This window comes from Labrus bergylta, chromosome 4, assembly GCF_963930695.1.
Source record: "Labrus bergylta chromosome 4, fLabBer1.1, whole genome shotgun sequence".
NCBI classification, from domain to species: domain Eukaryota; kingdom Metazoa; phylum Chordata; class Actinopteri; order Labriformes; family Labridae; genus Labrus; species Labrus bergylta.
Genome location: NC_089198.1, coordinates 32696257 through 32716833, shown reverse-complemented (window position 1 = coordinate 32716833; position 20577 = coordinate 32696257). Strand labels below are relative to the sequence as shown.

The following is a 20577-nucleotide window of genomic DNA, read 5'->3' as shown; positions in this document are numbered from 1 at the left end:
GAAAACCTGGAGATGATTTTTTAAAGTTAAATAATCAACCCAATTTCCAGACAACTCCAAACCTCCAGTCCAGACCTTGAAAGTTTATTTTGTATTGTGCAAAGCAATTGAACATGAATTAAAATGTGACAGGGTCATACAGAGAGAAGATGGCTGTTGAGTTCAACAACAGCAAAGAATAAGAAAGAAAGACAAGCAAAGGAAACAAACTAAAGAAGATAAACAACATTAATTAAAACTTTTTGCATCTTAAATGACAGAATGATCAACAGAAGGTACCTGAGTGATTGTATATAAAAGATAGGGACATGCTCCTCTTTGAGTGTTGTAGTTTTGGGTTGCTCAGTCAGGAGGGGTCAGATATCATGTACAGGTTTGTGTTTCTTCCCCCTCTCTGCTCCGTCTTCAGTCTTCTGAAGTCTCTAAAAGCTCCAGCAGGGTGTTTTGTGTCCTCCTCTAAAATGAGGTCATATCTGTCCATCATTTTCTTCAGAGAGTTAAGTCCCTCCCGTCCGTGTGGCAGTGTGTTCAGATGTACAGCCACCCTCTGAGACACGGTGCTCAGTGTCGCTGGGACCTGAGGGGGCCAGTTCTGCTCCTGATGGACGAGGGTGACGTAGGGAAACAGCCTCTCCACAGTGGATACAAACTCCTGAAAGAGAGGACACGTTATAAGTCAAGTCAAGTCATATTTATTTATAAAGCACATTTAAAAAAGAGCTACAGCTGACCAAAGTGCTGTACAATACATTAAAAAAGAAAAAACAACTTGAGATCACAACATCCACAACAGAGAAATATATATATGTATACATATATAAAGAAAGAATATATAAAGAAAGCAACAAAGGAACCTGAAAGAAACGGTCTATTCAGGACCACTCAAATGCTAAAATATAAAAGTATGTCTTGAGACAGGACTTAAAAGAGTCAACAGAGGGTGCAGACCTGATGGAATGAGGGAGGCTGTTCCACAGTTTAGGGGCTTTTACTGAACTATAATACTTTAATTACTGTAATGTGTTTACACAAATACATTCACCTGAAAATACCCTGAACTCTATGATAGTCATGATATCAGAAGACAGTTTACTCTGAAGCTCTCGTCCCCTGAATGTGTTGACATGTTTTATTTTAAATGTTTTGAAGCAACAGGTGGTCAGACAGCATCATATTGGATATACCGAGGCAAACCATGGGTACATTCAAAAAAGTCCAAAAAATGACCCCTTACTGTAAGTCCTCTCCACTTTTCCTTGTCCTTGATGAAACACAACACAGGGACAAGGAAAGGTGTGATGAAGAAGATAAGACAACCAATGAAGGAGTGTGACAGCACGGACAGGGCAGCTGTGACTCAGTGGTAGAGTCGGCCGTCTATCAACTGGGTCAAGGGGTTTGAGCTCCTGCAGCTACATGTCCGATGTGTCCTTGTGAAGACACTTAACCCCAAGTTGCTCCCTCTGCTTCATCGGCGGGGTATAAATGTGTATGAAAATATGAAAAATGCAAGAAAAAATGTACTGGTATCATTAAACATGCCAAAAAAATCACCAGCACTACCCAGATCCATCTGTCAGAACTTTACATGCGAGCAGCAGAAAGCAAAGCAGTCTGCATCACTCAGGACCCTTCACACCCCCTTCACCACTTGTTTCAGCTGCTCCCCTCAGGCAGTCGTTTTAGAGTACCACTGGTGAAAAAGAAAACTTACAGAAACTCTTTTATTCCCACTGCAATATGCATTTGTGTATGTTTTGTAAATGCTGTGCATGTGTTTTTACCTATTTATGGTACTTTTACCTATTTATGACCTAATGTGAGTGTTAGTGTGAATGTTTGTATGTTTTCATGTTACTGAGCCTCAACAAAAGGTCATTTTCTGTCACAATGTGATAGACAATAAAGTTTTTTGAATCTTGAATGAAGGGATCTGCTGAAAACTACAATCTACCGAAGCTGGACTACAAAGACAACCTATCTCCTGTTGTGTTCTTACCCTTGTTGTTTAATACAGCCGAAAAAAAACCTCTCTGATAATCATGACCTCATTAAGGTCTGTAAAGATAATGAACCAGCAGGGCGCCTCAGGACAAGGCCTGAGTGCAGGGTGGACGATGAGGATGGAGAAGCTCTTCATACCTGTGTGTTGCTCTGTACCCCCTCCATGCTGATCCAGACTGGCCTGTAGAGCTCCTCTCTGCTGTAGGCGGAATGCAACAGTTTGAGAGAAGCCTCCAGAAGCTGCTGAGTGCAGATCCGCAGGTGAACACCCCAGGGTGCCTCAGCTCTCTGCCCGAGTAGCAACAGGACGTCCTGCAGACACATGAACACAGAAAGGCCTCAGTGATAGACAGATAGATAGATAGATAGATAGATAGATAGATAGACAGATAGATAGATAGATAGATAGATAGATAGATAGATAGATAGATAGATAGATAGATAGATAGATACTTCATTGATCCCGAGGGAAATTCAAAGCATCCAGTAGCAGGTTACAAAGACGTACATGACATGAAACATTTGTTACAAATTAACCACAAAACCAACGCCCCCACCTCCCATACATATATATATATTAACCTGAAAAAAAGATTTAAAGAATACCCCTAGATGAATCAATTTTTTTTTTAGCAATGTTTAAAAAGAAGAAAATTATCAAAAAACAGACATTAAATAACAGTCAGTGCAAACATTAGAGGTGCGATTTAAATAACTGAGATTAGTATTAAAGTGTCCAACTAGAGGCTGACTCTTGGGACAGCTGTGCAGATGGGAAATGGAAAAAAGAAGATTTAGTCCAAGAGTCACTGTGTGCTTTCCCCCTGCCGTAACCGTGAGGTGTTGTACAGACGTACGGCCACCACATGTGAAGGTCTGGATGGTCATGTATGCTCCGTGTAAGAAAATGACGTGTTGCACTAAAGTACAATAAGTCTGTGCTGTGAGCCAGTCATCCGTTCATAACGAGCTGTAAAATAACAGTTTGATTGATTGATTGATTATTGACCCTCTGCCTGCACATTTCCCCAATTATTGGATCCTAAAATGGGTTTTGCAGCCATAAAAACTGAACCTTTCTGTTGAAACACACGAGTTACTGCAGCAATGTGATGCATAAATGAAATCAATGTAAGAACTAGAAAAGCCTAAAAACAAGCTGTTAAATTACCTGCAGTGTGAGGGAGCTCTCTCCAGAACCTTCCACCAAAGGGACTCCAGCTGGTTCACTGTCAGAAGACACCTGAACTACCAACATACCAGCAGCAGCACCTGGACTCACAGAGCACAGGGGTTAGAGACTAGATGGAAAAGGTAGACACGACAAGTGCTCATCGGGAACAATGTGCAGACCTTTCTCTTTTTTCTGCTGTTTATACTTTTTTTGTCCTGCAAACAGGAAGCAGTTAGCTCAGAAACAGGAAGTAGTTAGGGATCACAAACTAAAGTCAAACAGCTCAAAGGTAAATGTTTGATATTTATTTGTTACTGTGACTTCAGATTTGTTCGTGTTGCCATATCAAACTTCATAGCGTCACATAGAAAGATGACCTCTTCCTTGTTTGACTGAATAACTGAGTTTCAAACACAACATTTAATTCTCTTTCAAAAATAAAGTGCAAAAAAAATAAGAAAAAAATGGAGTGGAGTTTATGGTAGAGCTGTTAGATTGGATTGGAACAGGAGGTCATAATGTTATTAATGATCAGTGCATTGTTAGTCCTCCTTTAAAGGTTGAACATACTTAAAGTGCTCCTGTACCTGTAAGCTGGACCATCAAGGAAGGCAAATCTCTGACTGTAAACCAGCGGACCTCCTCACTGTTGTGTTGTGTGACTGTTGACATGAAGTGGAGGTCTGAGGTGTGAGCAGGAAAGAGGAAGTCCATCAGGTCTCCTCCAGGATAGAATCTCCTGACCCGACCCTGCTGCCCTGTGGACACTTTTCATACATGAAACTGCAACAACTAGATGTTTAACATGTCATCAGCCCAAACACACTCCCATGTTTCCTTTTGTTATAAAAATGTTTTCTTTAATTGTCTCTCCTGATTGAAGTGGTTTTATGTGAGGTACATCTTGAGGAAATTCTGAAACTTTGGCTTCAAAAGTTTTGGACTGACAGACACAAATTGATTTAGTGAGATTAAAAAAACTGTGTGAAACCTAACAGTTCACATTTTTAAGAATTATTTGATTTCAAAGAGGGGAATACATATCTCATAAATCAAAGTGGACAGACAGATATACAATCCTGTGAAGAACATTTATCGAAAATCTTTTAACTTTCAAGACTTAGAAAGAGTTAGCGAGTGATACCAGCTTTCTTTTGCTCTTCTCTGCTGATCAAAACTGATTTTTTTTGTTTTTTTGTTTACGACAGTGTAGTTCAGCAGTGTGGGCTCCTTTCGTCCAGCGTCTTCACTTCAATGTTTCACTCTGACTTTACTCAGACTTTTCCTGCCAGCCCCAGAGAGATTTTCCACACACTCTCATGTATGAACCACCAACTCAGGAGGACTTCAGTGGCAATCTACCTGACTTTCTAGAAATGTTCAGGAGTGCAGTATGTGAAAACAGCTTTTATGTACCAACAGTGTTTGTTGTTTAGCTTAGCTTCATTTAGCATGCATTCACCATTGGTTGATATCAAACCGCTCCTTTCTTACTTGCGGCCTGTTTGAATTCAGACAGCGTCGGTTCATAGATGTCGTAGTAGACTCTGGCAGGGTAGGAGTTGTCTCGAACAAACAGCAGGTCACTGATGTTTGGGTGAATTGAACCCTGCCACAACGTCAGACTGAACCTGGAAACCAAACCACAACAACAAAACAGTCAGAGTGTTACAAAGCACCAAGCACTATAGCATTATAGTACTTAAAGGGGACTTATTATGAATAATCCATTTTCACAATGTGAAATAAACACATCCAGTCCTTTGTTTGTGGTCTGCATAAGTCTTACAACACAGAGAAAAATGCTCTGTTTCAAATGTGCTCTCCTTGTGATGTCACAATGGGATTCTGGTAAAAAAAAATCCCCTCCCCTGGTATCTCCACCCATGGACTCCACCCCCAGACTAGAGTAAAACTTTAACGCAGGTCGGCCATTTTTATTCTTTCTACAGAGGAGTGATGTCTACTGGGAAAACTCGCATTTAAAGAGACATACACACCAAAACGGAGCGTTCTGAGAGAGCTGGTTTATACAGGGTCACAAACCTCCTCTGGTGCTTGATTCATGTTATATTTTGACCAAAGCACAGCACAGATGTTTCATTTAGACCACAGGGGACTGTTTGAAAAGGGGGAGAAGGGGGAGAATATGTCCTCTATCTAAAGTATAAACAGACCTCCCCCTTGATTTCATGTTCAACAGTCTGCTTCTCTGAGCACCTCCTCCGGACCATGAGGGTTTATTCATGAATATGAAGTCTTTGTGCATAGGTCACTATGATTATGATCGATCTAAGGTTATTGCTAAGATATAGATTTAAAATGTCTTTGTTACCGTGGAGACTGACTAAGCAGCCAGCTGATGTGCTGCCAGCCTCTCTGAACCAACAGGGCATGGACTGGAAACGTCACCTAGAAGAAAATTGTACTTCATGTTTTATTACAGAATTCATACCTTATCAACTACAGGTGTAATGATCAGATACTGGCATCATCTCACTCTGATATCTTGTTCTTATGACTATGAAGAAATAAGTACAGTGTTGATGTTACTTCAGCAGGACTGTATTATATCTGTAAAGAGAAGTGTGGAGGTATCTGTCACTTCAGACATCAAACTCTCTCTACTGCTGGAACGTCTTTCACTTCCTGCTACAGTGAATCTGCTGCATCATGACATAAAACACATCACGGTGAACAGACAACACAAGAGCTTTCTCAATCAAAGCAAATGCTCACTTGAACCAGCATTTAGAAACGTGTGATAAAACACACGTGAGATATGATAAGAACAGTTACAGTCACTTCTGAGAGAATAGCTGATTTTAATAGTGTTTTATGCAGTGTTTGTTAATATTTATGGATTTAATCTGATATATTATGTATATATATATGTATATATATGTATTATATATTATTATTATAAAGTGTAATGTTACACAAATTGACTTTTTTGTTATTCTGTTATTTTAGATGATGTACTTCCTGCTATTTATTATTTGTTTACCTGCCCGGGGACAACGGATGCTAATTAGCTAAATTAGCTGTAAAAAATAAACAATAAATAAATAAAAATGTATCTGTTGTGTCTTTTATGCTGGTATCCAGTACAACTAACTGCAATTTTCCACTAGCTATAGATGGCATGCTTAGTAACATAGTTAAGGATAGGAAGGATTATTCCTCTGTGCTCCTCATCCCAACAGTCCAGTGAACCCTCTCTGCAACACCAGGGAGGCAGTGAGCTCCTGTGTGTGTTTGTGGGGAGTGGATTAAACATTCTCCTGGTTTGTTGTTTCAAATTGTTTAACTTACTCGTGCACGTTTTTCAAAAAGTTTCCCTCCCCAACTTTAATGAAACAACATGACCTTGTTATTTCATGCCCGTCTTTTGAAAGCTTACCTTTTGGGGGACATCTTTGATCATGTCATACATGTCTTCCACCATGAGTCTGGTGTAGGTTTGAGTGAAAAGTGGGGGAGAATAGGCCACCTGTCAATCAGAAACAATGTCATGTGATAAGGTTACCAGTCAAACCAAAAGTGTTTTAGGCCGTGGACAAACATTACCATCCATCCAGGGGACAAAGTCACATCCTGGAACTTCTCCTGAATTAACTCTAGAAATCTGGAAAAGGAAATAATTGGGGGCAGTGAGTTGAAGACAAAATGGACACTGGATTTATGTTTATTTTCCATCTTTTTATTTGCTTATGCTTGATATAATATACAGTATATTCTATCCTACATTTAATGTAAGTAAGAGCCAGCTACTCCTACCTCATCAACTAACTCTGCTCACCTGTGCAAACAGCTGCCTCCAATCAAACCCAGTATGTTCACTCACTCTTTTCTAGATTGTTCTTTGTTATCCCATGCAAGACTCTCTTGCACTTTTTTTAACTGATTCATTGTCTGCCTTCCTGCTTTGTTTTAATCTCAGAAATCCCCTCAGCTTTCTGTCCCTGACCACGACTTCTGTCTTTGCAACCCTGGTTTTGTCTGGCTCTCCTCCGGGCTGCCTGGTGTTCCCTGAAACGCGTTTTCCTGGTTACTCCCATATGGATCCCTGTGGTTCAAAGACTCTCCCATAGTGCCACATGTATCTCTGTCTGTGCTAGGTGCTAACACTTTCCTGGTGGCTCCTAGATATGGAAGTGATTAGTGATCAGAATTCAAATGATAAAGCTAATTTGAAAATTAAAATCCATTTTCATTTGAAGTCTGACGTCACTTTCCTGCGCCGTTGGTTTGAATTATGATCACTTTTTAGCACGGCAAGTTTGAAAACGAAAAGCCAAAGACCTTTCCGTTTTCATTTGAATGATGTCATACAATATGCATACATAGAGAGTAAAAGTATAATGCAAACTGGATGACTGAATATTCATTTTAAATATAGGTCAAATAAAGCACCTTTATTCTGAAAATTAAAATGTATTTCTGTTACTGCATTTTCATTTTAAAATTAGCTTTTTCATTTGAATTATGACACAAATTTAGCGGGGCATTTTTTGAAAATGATAAAGCAAATGTCATTTTCTTCCTCATTTTAATTTAGTCAATGAATGTGCATTTTTGAAGTTGAAAACTAAAATTCAAATTAGATAAATTAATCATCATTTTATTTTTGAGTCAAATAATACACTCATACTCTGAAAATTAAAAAAACATTTCTTTTAATGTATTTTAATTTTCAAATTAGCTTTATCATTTGAATTCTGATCACTAATCGCTTCCATAGAACTGTTACAATATGGCAGATAATAATTTCATGCATGCACATTTCAAGCTTGTGCTTATTAGGGAACTGATGCACACATGTTTTTACCTGGTTCCATTGACTTGAGGCATGAATGCTGGTACATTAGGACCCCGGAGGATGTCAGCATTAAGCCATACAGGTCTGTTTATTTCACTGCTGCTGTTCTTCATTCTCAGCAGGTCCAATGAATGACCCACAGATGCCAGAGACTTAAAATCCAATTTAATGCCTGCAGAGAGACACAGAACATTAACAGCTGGGTTTTAACTCTGAAGACTCTCTTTCACATTTCTGTTTTATGATACTGAAACATACCTTTTCTAGAGGCTAGAACAGCATTTAACCATTGGTCCAGAGTGTTGTCACTGTATATGTCGGGAGGGTGGGCCATGATTGGGATTGGCTTCTCATTGGGTGTTCCATAACCCTCCAGAGTGACATCGGCCTCCAGAATCATGGAATCGCCTGAGGGGGAGAAAGATGGACGTTTAGGGTTTGCTGTCTCTTTTCTTTTTCTTTTCTTGATGTTTTTGTTAAACACAGTTTATAAACTTCATATCAGAGTTGGTGATGTTTGACTTCACAAAATCCACCGTCAACACATTAGTCAGTGGACGTCCTGAGACTAACAACACCTTCAAAGTATCAAGATTTGTTTGTGTGTACGTGGGAGGGAGTTTACTTGTGAGCGCTTTGTTCATTTCTTCTTTGCGGTTAGCTCTGTGAAACCAGGACGCCAAGAGGCCATCTTGTTTGCTGATAACACCCGACTGAACCAGGAAGTCCAGCATGTCTCCACCAGTTGAAAATGAGGAGAGAGGAGCTGAGGAGTCTGATTGGTGAGACAAATACAGGTTCATGTAAGACATTAACAACAGCTGTGACTCAGGAGGTAGGACGGGTCAGCCACTCACAGATAGATCTGTTGTCCAGTCTACTGAACGTTAACCTGTGTTGCCTTTAGTGGTTGTACGACTATAAGCTGCTACATTAATGCTGTCCATTATCATAAACTTCATAAACCTAGACATTAGGAAAGAATGATCTCTCAGAAACTGAGTGCATGACATGTTTAAACGAAGCCATCATATAAACACTACACACACATAACAATTTTCCACTTTGGTATCAGTATCAGTTGATGACAGATCACTTAACTCTGAGTTCTCTCTATCATGAAAATCTACAACAGCTGTTGCCTTGTGATGGACATGTGGTGCATTATGTCATTAAAATTAACCGTGCATGTAATCACAAGAACCGTAAAAGCCCTGATCAAACACAACTTTGAACAATGGAATTCATATCATTAAAATATCAATGTTACAGTTATTACAATATGACTAATCAAGTGGAGTATGATAAGTGTTTGATCCTGTGTAAATGTTAAATGGACTTAAGCTTATATAGCGCTGTTCTAGTCTTCTGACTACTCAAAGCGTTTTTACACAGCAGGTCACACATCCACATTCATACACTGATGGTAGAGGCTGCTGAGTAAAGAGTCTATCAGTATTAACTCATCCATTCATACACATTCACACACTGATGGTAGAGGCTGCTGAGTAAAGAGTCCATCAGTATTAACTCATCCATTCATACACATTCACACACTGATGGTAGAGGCCGCTGAGTAAAGAGTCCATCAGTATTAACTCATCCATTCATACACATTCACACACTGATGGTAGAGGCCGCTGAGTAAAGAGTCCATCAGTATTAACTCATCCATTCATACACATTCACACACTGATGGTAGAGGCCGCTGAGTAAAGAGTCCATCAGTATTAACTCATCCATTCATACACATTCACACACTGATGGTAGAGGCCGCTGAGTAAAGAGTCCATCAGTATTAACTCATCCATTCACACACTGATGGTAGAGACTGCTGTGTAAAGAGTCCATCAGTATTAACTCATCCATTCACACACTGATGGTAGAGACTGCTGTGTAAAGAGTCCATCAGTATTAACTCATCCAGTCACACACTGATGGTAGAGGCTGCTGAGTAAAGAGTCCATCAGTATTAACTCATCCATTCATACATATTCACACACTGATGGTAGAGGCTGCTGAGTAAAGAGTCCATCAGTATTAACTCATCCATTCACACACTGATGGTAGAGACTGCTGTGTAAAGAGTCCATCAGTATTAACTCATCCATTCATACACTGATGGTAGAGACTGCTGTGTAAACAGTCCATCAGTATTAACTCATCCATTCATACACATTCACACACTGATGGTAGAGGCTGCTGTGTAAACAGTCCATCAGTATTAACTCATCCATTCATACACATTCACACACTGATGGTAGAGGCTGCTGAGTAAAGAGTCCATCAGTATTAACTCATCCATTCATACACATTCACACACTGATGGTAGAGGCTGCTGAGTAAAGAGTCCATCAGTATTAACTCATCCATTCATACACATTCACACACTGATGGTTAGGCCATCAAGAACAATTGGAGGTTTAATGTATAGAATACTTTGACATGTAAACCTTCTGAATGGCATATACGATTCTACCACTGACCCACTGTCAACATCTGCTTAAAACTACCCTAGTGATATTTAATTCAACAAGAGGGCTAAATATAGTGTATCATAAAATATCTGGCTAATACGTACCTGACTTCCTGATCAAAACCACAGCCGTGACAGAACCGATAACCAGCAGGACGACAAGTCCAACAGCCACAGATATCATTATCAGCTGTTGCTTTGTTAGACATCCAAGATAAAGGTCTTGCTGTGATTTTTGTCTTGCGCCATTACGTTGGCTGCTAGATTGAAGCCCTGAACTGAAAGAACACAACAACATGAACATTTAGAATTTCCATATTCTGTTCTTAAGTATGATTTGAAATATTCATATTGCATGTTGCTTTGACCTGTCAGGATGATCTTAACTAGGTTTGCTGATTGATCTCTAACTGACCTGTTTGGCTTTTCTTGTGCGCCTGTCTCTTCGTGTCTTTGGTTGTCCTCTCTTCCAGCCATCCTCTTCTGGCTGCTCTTTAGTGCGCTCAGGATTTAAATGGTAAATGATAAAAGATTCTTCTTTCACTAGGAGCCGCAGAGCAGACTGAACCTTCTGGTCATATGAGCTTTATCTAAAGAGCAGAGATCAGCGTCATCTTGCTGATAAGACACACACACACACACACACACACACACACACACACACACACACACACACACACACACACACACACACACACACACACACACACACACACTCTCTCTACAGTGTCTCCGCCCTGACAGACCAGGTGAGAGCTGGTACACTATGAAACACAGACGACTGAGACGGCAGCTCTGTGATCTAACATTAACTTTTAACCCATTAATGCCCACAGTGGAGTCTTGATTGATTTCCGTTGAAATCTTTCAAATCGGTCAAAGTATGAGGGTGTTTATCTTAAACCACTTTCTAGTCATCCGGGCGCTGGTGGCGCAGTGGTTAGTGTGCGTCCCATGTATGGAAGCTGTAGTCCTGTGGCTCCTTTCCTGCATGTCATTCTCCACTCTCTCTCTGAGTCCCGTTTCATTGGTCCCGAGGGGTGGCTGGGTTTGACTTTTTTTTTTACAGCATAACCTCTGATTGATTAGATTAGGAATATTATATCTCCATTTCTCTTCATAAATGAGATACATGCCAACAAAAAAAGTTTGACATATTTTCCTCTTTTTGCTGATTTTTTGTGCCATTTTCTATCGTTGAGTTTCTTTGTGGGTTCACGAGGGGATTCAAGGTGAATATCAATTTGAGACCACTTGATTTACTGAAAGATTTGTCTGTTTTGTTTTTCAAATATCCCAGAATTTGTAATTTTCCATTCTATCTACATTAATATCAGAGTCTCTGCTGGTTGAGGACTGGGTCAGAACTGGTTCCACCACGTCTTTCTGTTTGTCGTCAGCAGGTGCCCACTATCCTGATAAACATCTGCATCATTCTTACATTATGTTAATAAAATAATACAACATTTTTTTTTAGCACAAATTCAGTTTAAAATAAAGGTCCAGAGGGATATAAACTTGTGTGTGAGTCGTGGAGATAAATATATCCTAAATCAGATTCTCAATCAGTCTTTATTTGTATAACGCTAATTTATAACAAATGTAATCTCAAGACATAAAGCAGGTAAAGACCTTACTCAGATTAAGGTTATGTAAGATTTTTACTATATCCATGTGTAACATTTCTTTCAGATGGTGTAATAAATGTTTTGTCAAAGAGAGAGAGAACACGAGCTCATGGAAACATTCAGATTTAATGAATTCAACATAAGAACACATTTGATTTGTAATGAAAACTATTAGGTATAAAATACCCTGAGTTAAAGAATCTAATAAATATATACTGTTTATATAAAATGCATTCATGATCAATAAGTGACTTGAATCATTTTTCAACATCAGAAAAAAACAATGGACTTATCTTCAAGCTTTGCATCAGCCGTAACGACCAGATTCTGAGCTATGAGACCGAACCCTCCAAAAGCAATGATTATATTTCTGAATTTTAACAACAACTGCTCAAAAAGAAACAATGTTTGCTTTACAGGATGAGCAATGATGCTGCAACAAAAAAAAACAAAAAAACAATCAGAAAAAGTTTTATTATTAACAATTTTTGTCTCATTTTTCTTTTTGAAATCTTTTGAACTTGGTTGTACGTAAACTGTGACATCACTGTTTACGTACTGCTGATCAAGTCCTTGGAAGGTTTTCTTGGTGCAGGAAATTAACTGAAGCTTCAGGGCTTCAAATTCAGGAAACAGTGACATCTGGTGTCGTGTTTAAACATCCTTTAGTAGACACCCTTCTTTAGATAAAGTGGTAACTTGCACATTCTGTATTAAAGGGAATGATGGATTACAGCCCGGAAAACAGACAAAGGGATATTTTTGGGTCATAGGGCAGGACACTTTTTTAAATGTATTTTATTTTTTTATTTGATGCCTTTTATTTGATGCATTGTTTTCTAATCTTGCTTAAAATACATTGCTTTTAATGTTATAATTTTTTCAATGTAAAAGAAAAGAAAATGCGAAGTGAGAGTGCAGTACTGGTGCAGGTCAGAGCTGCTGATGAAGGAGTGGACCAGAGAGCAGAGATTGAGCAGTTTATAGAGACGGCCAATAGGAAGGAGGTGTTGTCAGGTGATGCTGAATAATGACACGAATCAAGAGTGAAAACAGTGCAGGGTTGACTGACTGAACCAGCTCACAGGCGTCGCCTCATTTAATTAAATGATTAATAGTTATTCAAAGTTTTTACAAGTTAGAGAAAAAACAGACCAAGAAAAAGGCTACAGGCCTGTACGGCGGCCTAAAGGTCAACTGCAAAAATATTTCACAACAAGAAAAATATGTAATGACATGCAAGAAAACATTTAATGTAATATAAAAACTATTGCAATTCATTAAATATTTTTGTGTTTACTGAACTGTTTTTGACTTTTTTTGAAGTTGACCTTCAGGGCCACCGTACTGATGTGATCTAACATCAAAGCATTATTCAGGCAGGAGGTGAAAGGACCTACAGGTGGCTGTGATAGTTTGTGGGTGTTCAAAGATAACTCCAGTTGAACACAGACTATGTTTAATAATTATAATTCATTTATGATTGGCATTAAGTTGATCAAAGTTTTCTGTGAAAAAGTTAAAAATAAAAACTGCACATTTGTACATAACAGCAGCCGATCACTGCGATGCTGGTGAAAGTGACTTTTTAAGAAGTCGCTGTGTAAACTCTGAGAGATGTTATAACTTCACTTTGAGTTCTTTAAACCTCTCAAGCCTTCAGGAAAAGACGGTAAAAACACTTTCTGCTTCTTCTATGACACTTTTGTTTCCCAATTGCAGATTCTGTTTCACCAAACGACGTGTCAGCTTCTAAACAAAATACATTAAAGAGACAAACGATTCTTCATCTTCTCCGGTGATTTCACTCCTGAGTGTTGAGTCTATCCACCTCGCTGTGAAAAAGGAAAGTGTTATTTATTTCTCATAATGAGGATCTTTGCTTTGGTTACTTTATTTTGCTGATAGTACTTCTGTACTCTTACTGAAAGACCGTAATATTATGAAAGAAAGGATCAGAGTTGTTGTTGTTGTTTTTGTTAACTCACCCATTATTACAGCTCTTGCCACAGTTGTTTACCTTCATGGTTAATGACCTATACGTCCACTACCATATGTATGTTTTCTACCAGAGCTGACCAATAAGCCCTGCTTAGCTCTTCATGTTCATGTGAAGTTCAGATGTTAAAAGTTCCTTTACTCCATAAAGTTGACCATGAAAACTTCTTGAGTCGTCGAACCTCTTTAAATTAAAAGTGCAAACACTTTTGACAATAAGTCATCATAATATTTTTCAAGGTACCACATAAGTGGGCCTTGGTTTTCTTTAAGGTGGAAGAAGAGCCACTAACCACTTATTCTATCAAAATGAAGGACAAACATAACTTTGAAGTTCAAACCACTGAGTCAACGAACAGAGGGAGACCCAAAATGGCCGAAAGAAAAAAGGTGTTTTCAAAACACATACTTAAACGAGAGCTTCTTTCACAAACAAAATAACAGACAGCCAACTGATGGTGTTAACTCTGTGGATACACAAAGAAGCAGTCCACCTGCCTGTAGCCTCCAAACCCAGCTGACTGTCATCAGCCATCAGGTGAGCAGAGCATCTAAGGTGCAGCTTCTGACGAGCAAGGAAACCTGTGACCTAGTTCCCTTGGGTATCTATCCATAACACTGATTAAAGTGTAAGGCCAAGACAACATGTACTTGTTAGCAGTCCTGCTTTAGACTCCATCGACTGGACTTGTGAAGAGAAGAGGTCAGGGAATGATGGCGGGCCTGGCACTGAACAGACTGAGGCTGAAGGGACTGGAGAGAGAAACAAAGAGAGTGTCTGTGAGGTGAATTCAGAGGCCGTGGCACAGAACTGAAAAGAGTTTACACCCTAACTAACTTCAGACAGAACATATACAGAGCACACTGTTTTCATTTACTAGCAGAAAATTGGATCTTAGCACCTTTCTGCCCTGACTCCCCTCCCTCTGAGGACTTCTAGCTTCCCTTTTATTTCCTGGTCCTGCTCAGAGACAGAGGAGAGTGGGACAGTGAGGGAAGCTTTTCTCATAAGATAATGAGGAGGACTCAATCTGTAGCTCCAGGTCCACATCAAAGAATGAATATAAAAAGAAAGAAATCAATTTGATGATTTCCATATAATGCTGAAATATTCACCACAGCAATGTGTTGTAAGAGGTAATCCTGACGTCTGCATTAAGGTGTCACACAGTTAGGATATCAGTTTCCTGGTTCAGCTGATCTAACAGACAACATTTGAAAAGAAACAAAAGCATGGACACTCACCTCTTGACCTGTGTGGCGGACGAGGAGGAGCTTCGTACCAGCTTCTTGGAGGAGGAGGGCGATAAGGTGAAGGGGAGGGGCATTTTAGGGGACTTTGGAGGTGGCAGAATGGAGGAGTGAGACGCCATGGACAGGTTCAACCTGAATGTGAACACAAATCAACTGCTTGTTTTATTTGTAATCTACAAACCGTTTTAATGTGAAGCAGCTTCAATGAAACATTTTGACTGAACTAAACAGACGTGACAGGATGTTTGCAGAATGAGTAAATGTTGTAATATATACTCTCACACATGAACTAAAGCTTTCATCTAACCCTCTCAAACCAGGGTGATACCTGTTTTGGCTTTTACCCAAAGACGTGGAGTTGGTCTGCTTCCTGTTGGGACAGGCAGGTTAGCAAACAGTTAGCTTGTGCTAGCGTGCGATAGCCTGCAGTGTAGGTACAAGTTGTAAATACATCCTGCAGTGAGGGTGAGCTTCTAGTGGCGATGAGCCCAGGAGGATGTTTACATGCTGTAACAGATAATGCTCTACCTTTAAAGTTTAAGTTAGCCTAAACTACATGTTGTTTTGAGTGAGGTCATCAAGGAGAACAATATGGTTTATTGTAAAACTACTTGACAGTTAGACAGATGTGAATCTAGTAGTACACATTCAGATTTGCTCTAATCAGGAAAAAAAAAACAACTGAACACATCTTCCAATAAAGCCAACGAAAACGTCTATGTGAAATTATGTTTTTTCTCATGTAGAAAACATACACGGAAAATCAGTCATTTGATATGCTTCCAAATACACAACTAAATCCAATCACCTGGAGCCTCGTCTTTATGCACAGCATCAATGAAGACACCGCCTAGTGTTCAGTGTTGGAATAACACTCAATATGCAGATGTTTTACAGGGACTAAACCTTAAGTTACATGGGATTTTGATACAGGAATTCATACCCTAACCCTAACCCAATAAACATCATATTTGATACTATTATTCTTTAAGTAACATTTCTGTGTATTTACAAACAATAACTTTAAATCTGCAGAGCATGTGTCCATTAACATAAAAAGAAAAAGGACGCTCTGGACAAATGCTAATTTTCCTTCAAAGGTTTTCTGGGTTTCTGAAATCAGCTCAGGTGATCAGTTCTGTAAAATCTGCTCAGCCAGTCAGGATGCTTCTTAGGAAGTCTCTGTGAGGGATAGACAAGCAGCAACCTCTGGTGGGAGTTTGACTGTTCTGAGCCCGCCTCCTTGTCTTAGGTCAGGTTGAGTCGGCATTTACAATATGGTGACCGCCATCATTGAGCTTCAGAAACCAACAGGGTATGTCTCTGAGACTACATCCTGCTATATTCATTCAGATAAGAAGAAACCTGTGTTTTATGCAGGTTTGGCACATTTCTAACAACAGTTTTTGAACATGTTGAACTCTGGTTTCTTTTGGAGGGATCAGAATGTGTCAGGATTAACATCAGTACAATTTTTATTCTATTTTTAGTTGTATCAGGAATAACTGTGAGCTAAGAGCATGGGATTAGACACAGGTGCTCTCTACTTTGTTCTAAGTTTAGCAAGGAGGATGGGAGTGCTAAACGCTTCCCTCATGACCACGCCCACAGCGCTAAACTAAACAGAGTGTAAGGCCGAGTTGTACCTTGAGGAGGAGGAGGCTGATCGAGGCGGGCGTTTGGACTTCAGTGTTCTCAGTTTGTCTCCTTGAGTAAGACTGCTGTCCTTCAAATGAATCTTCACACACACACACACACACACACAGACACACACACACAGACACACACACACACACACACACACACACACACACACACAGACACGCACGCACGCACGCACGCACGCACGCACGCACGCACGCACGCACGCACACACACACACAGACACACACAGACACACACACACACACACACACACACACACACACACACACACACACACACACACACACACAGACAGGCAGACAGAGTTATAGGTATGGAAATCAAATAAAACTTGAACTCAGAGAAAGTCCCACCACTCACTTCATCCAGGCTGTATGTTTTGGAAAGGGAAGTGTTGATTGACAGGTCCTCGATGCTTGAGAGAAGGCGGGACATGGCTTCCTGCCTGACCCCCTCAGAACCAGGACTTTGCAGCTGCACACGCTGCTGTTTGAGCTGCTGTTGCCGACTCAGTCTCTGTTGCACCAGTTTCTGTTTGGAGCGATGGACATCGCCTTGGATCCACAAACTATGTTGTTTTCTACACATAGAAAAATAGACAATATTGAACTTCCACAATTATGCATGATGATCACAACTTTTTGTGCAAAACAATTGATAAAAACACATGAATTACAGATCTGATTAGTACAACATTAAAGTAACAGCAAGAGAAGAAATCAGAGATTGAAGCCTTGCTGTGTCCACATGAGCATCAGAGAATCTCTTCACAATGTTCAACACATCCTCCAGCCTTAACTTTTCATTACAAACTAAGACGAAGATAAAAAATGATCAGGACAAACACACATTTGAAATTTCATGTCAATCCAATTTAATTCTGTGAATGCATTCTACCCACTAAGCTGGATTTGACAAAGTATCTAGTCCTGAATCCTCTCAAGTTATTGTCAAAGCTGTCACTGAAAGGAAACAACAATAAGACAAAATCTCACTCCTCTAAGAAGTTCTGCTGGGGACCAATGATGGATCCAGGCCGGCAAATTCTGATCCAAGCGATGGCCTCGGCTGCAGTGAACCGGTAGTGCTTCATCATGTAGCAGCCAATCAGAGTGCCAGTACGGCCCAGGCCTGCTGTGGTTGGGTAACATTTTTTACAAAGAATGTGTAGAAGGGAAACGTTGTTAAGAAGAGGAGGAACAGCAGAATGACTCTTCACTGTTTTATTTGCTGTCTGTCGGCGCAGTAACGTTTAATAAAAAAATGAATGCACACATAAGTCGCTCGAACCTTTACAGTGCACAGCCACAGCTCCTTCTGTGCTCTCACACACATGCAGGAAGCGCCTAACGATGATGTCAGATGGTGTGGTCCCGTCCAGGAAGAAGAGGTCATGGTGCTCAAAACCTGCATCTTCAAACCGTTTGCCTTCGTACATCTTCCTGTTCAAGCGGACCACGGCTGTGACGTTATTCTGAAGAAAGTAGGAAAAGTAGGCCTCTGGTGCGTGGAGAGGATAACCTGGAAACAGTGGATTTATTTTAGAGTTATACAACTTTCAAAAAGGAACATTCAACAACCTGAAAATATAAATCAGATAAATGACAGTAAAAAAAAGGGAATAATTGCAGCTCAAAGCGAGCATCCTGTACACTGTGTGAGATGATGACACTGACAGAAGTGAAGCCAACACGGAGTTCTTCAAACACAAAAACAAGGAATACAATCAAATAATACAAGTTTTCATTCCAAGTGACTACTATCAAGGTTTAACCGCCTGATGGCAGAAGAAATGAAAGATGAAGAATAACGGTTTGTGTTCCATCAGGGGCGCTTTAAAGGGTTAATATGTGATTTTTCACACTTTTTACACCAGGTGTATCTGAGCTATAACAATGTTTCAGCTCTGAAGATGTTGGCTGCCAAAAAAAACTGGCGCGTCAGCTCTGAGAAAGACAAAGTAAGTACTGTTCCCTCAGGAGAAGGGAAAATCTTTGTTTTATGTATACGAGTGGTTCAACCTGCTCCCCCTGCCCCCCCCGAGGACCTGAATTCTGCTCTGTGCCCCCCAGGTTCGTCTGTACACCCTGGAGCAGAAGTCCACGTTGAGTATCAGGGTGGAATCAGAGGTGGACATTCCTGCTCAAAGAGCCTTCTGTTTGCTGGCTGAGCTGAGCAACAGACCCACCTGGGATAAACATTATCAGTAATGCTCACACATTTCTCTTCAGCGTGACAACCTGCACTGCTTGTATAAATGTTAAAGGCTTTCTATGTGATTTGACACACTTAAATATAATAGAAATCAAGTATATCCTCTGAAAATAACATGACTGTCTACAATGGGTGTAACACCCGAGTCCCACTGTCTGTGATGTTTTCAGAGTTTTCAGAGTCCTATCTTCACTTTGTTTACATCGCCCGGACGGCCGGCTGACTCCTCCCGTCGTGTATAAAAGTTGTTTAATTGAGGGACTAGAGAAAAGAAGAATAACATACTGTACTCACTGCTTAACTGTGTTTCTAGATCACGATCATTTCAGGTAAATTTACATGCAGTGTGAAGATACGAGCATAATAAAGATTGCTAGCATTAGCATGCTAACAACAATGCAGCATGAGTTGTTTTGGTTTCATGTTGGTGCTCAAGGGCGACATCTGCTGGATCAAAAAATCACATATAAAGCCTTTAAAGCAGCGGCCTGAAGGCGTTACCGTGAACTCAAGAGGACAGGAAGTGGTCACGCTGGGAGATGATTCCTTTAACCTTTTAGACCACCTGCCTCGCCCAGAGGGAACACAAGTCTCACAAAATATGAGGTTGACACCAAGAGGCTACAATGATAATAACCAGATGTAACATTCTGCTGACTTCAAATGATTCGATAGATTGAGTATTCTTCAGGGGAGCTTTAAAGCTAGGGGAGGGCAAGTCGAGAAGGAAAGTTCAGATGAAATGTCACTTACCGTTCTCAACCTTACTGCGGTGGTGAGGGCTGCTGAACGCCAACACTTTCCCTGGGATAATCCAGTTCATATCTCCATTTTCTACCCGCTAAGAAAAAGAGAATGAACTCTTTTAATTAATCATACCATTCTGGAGACAATTTAGAGCTTCAATTTGATAACATAAACATGTCTATATATTACACCCACTGAACACAGTAACTATGAGAATTTGTCAGTTTTGCTCCACAGGTGTTTTTGTATTTGCTGAAAAGGAAGATGCTTAAATTGTCTTTTCAACACACTTCCTTTAGTAAAACATATTCCACAGAGAGCACGTACACCTGGTATTAACATGAATCCTGAGTGATTGGATCACAAGCTGAGAGTCATAAGTACTTCAACATGCATCTCCAAATGCACCTCCCATGACCACTTGTGATCTGATCCTACTTTCCAGATTCCCTGAGAGCTTCATTGACCTTCTGTGACGGAGCGGCTTCGTCATTGACTGCAGTCAGCACACACACCAACACACACGCTGACACACACACATCCGCCAAACTTTTCCCTCTGCCTTTGTGCCTATAATCACTCAGTAAATCACACC

General features: G+C 40.1%; 2 protein-coding genes across 4 annotated transcripts in view; both read right to left on the bottom strand.

The window, feature by feature from the left end:
- Positions 1-63: 63 nt before the first annotated feature.
- Positions 64-11063, bottom strand: fam151a (family with sequence similarity 151 member A). 2 transcript variants are annotated; one of them, XM_065954397.1, is made up of 14 exons: positions 10892-11063; positions 10582-10754; positions 8626-8775; positions 8259-8408; positions 8010-8172; positions 6749-6806; positions 6582-6671; positions 5514-5590; positions 4673-4809; positions 3766-3936; positions 3176-3276; positions 2143-2316; positions 1235-1261; positions 64-652 (listed from the first exon to the last, which is right to left on the bottom strand). In XM_065954397.1, exons 1-14 carry the CDS (start codon positions 10951-10953, stop codon positions 347-349), a joined length of 1839 nt encoding a protein of 612 aa, XP_065810469.1. In that variant the 5' UTR covers positions 10954-11063; the 3' UTR covers positions 64-346. The 2 variants fall into 2 exon arrangements, with proteins under 2 accessions (XP_065810469.1, XP_065810470.1); XM_065954398.1 differs by lacking the exon at positions 1235-1261 and having other exon boundaries at positions 10892-11059.
- A 1148-nt stretch (positions 11064-12211) lies between these two features.
- The window catches only part of LOC110002263 (dual specificity protein phosphatase CDC14AB-like), a 16902-nt gene continuing 8536 nt past the window's right edge, over positions 12212-20577 (bottom strand). The window contains exons 8-15 of one of the 2 annotated variants that reach the window (XM_065954399.1): positions 19989-20076; positions 18312-18542; positions 18017-18155; positions 17382-17601; positions 17003-17094; positions 15685-15726; positions 15348-15488; positions 12212-14855 (exon numbers count right to left, since the gene is read on the bottom strand). In XM_065954399.1, coding sequence (XP_065810471.1) covers positions 14807-14855; positions 15348-15488; positions 15685-15726; positions 17003-17094; positions 17382-17601; positions 18017-18155; positions 18312-18542; positions 19989-20076 — 1002 coding nt within the window. In that variant the 3' untranslated portion in view covers positions 12212-14806. The remainder of the gene's footprint in view (positions 14856-15347; positions 15489-15684; positions 15727-17002; positions 17095-17381; positions 17602-18016; positions 18156-18311; positions 18543-19988; positions 20077-20577) is intronic. The other variant, XM_065954400.1, reaches the window with a different exon arrangement.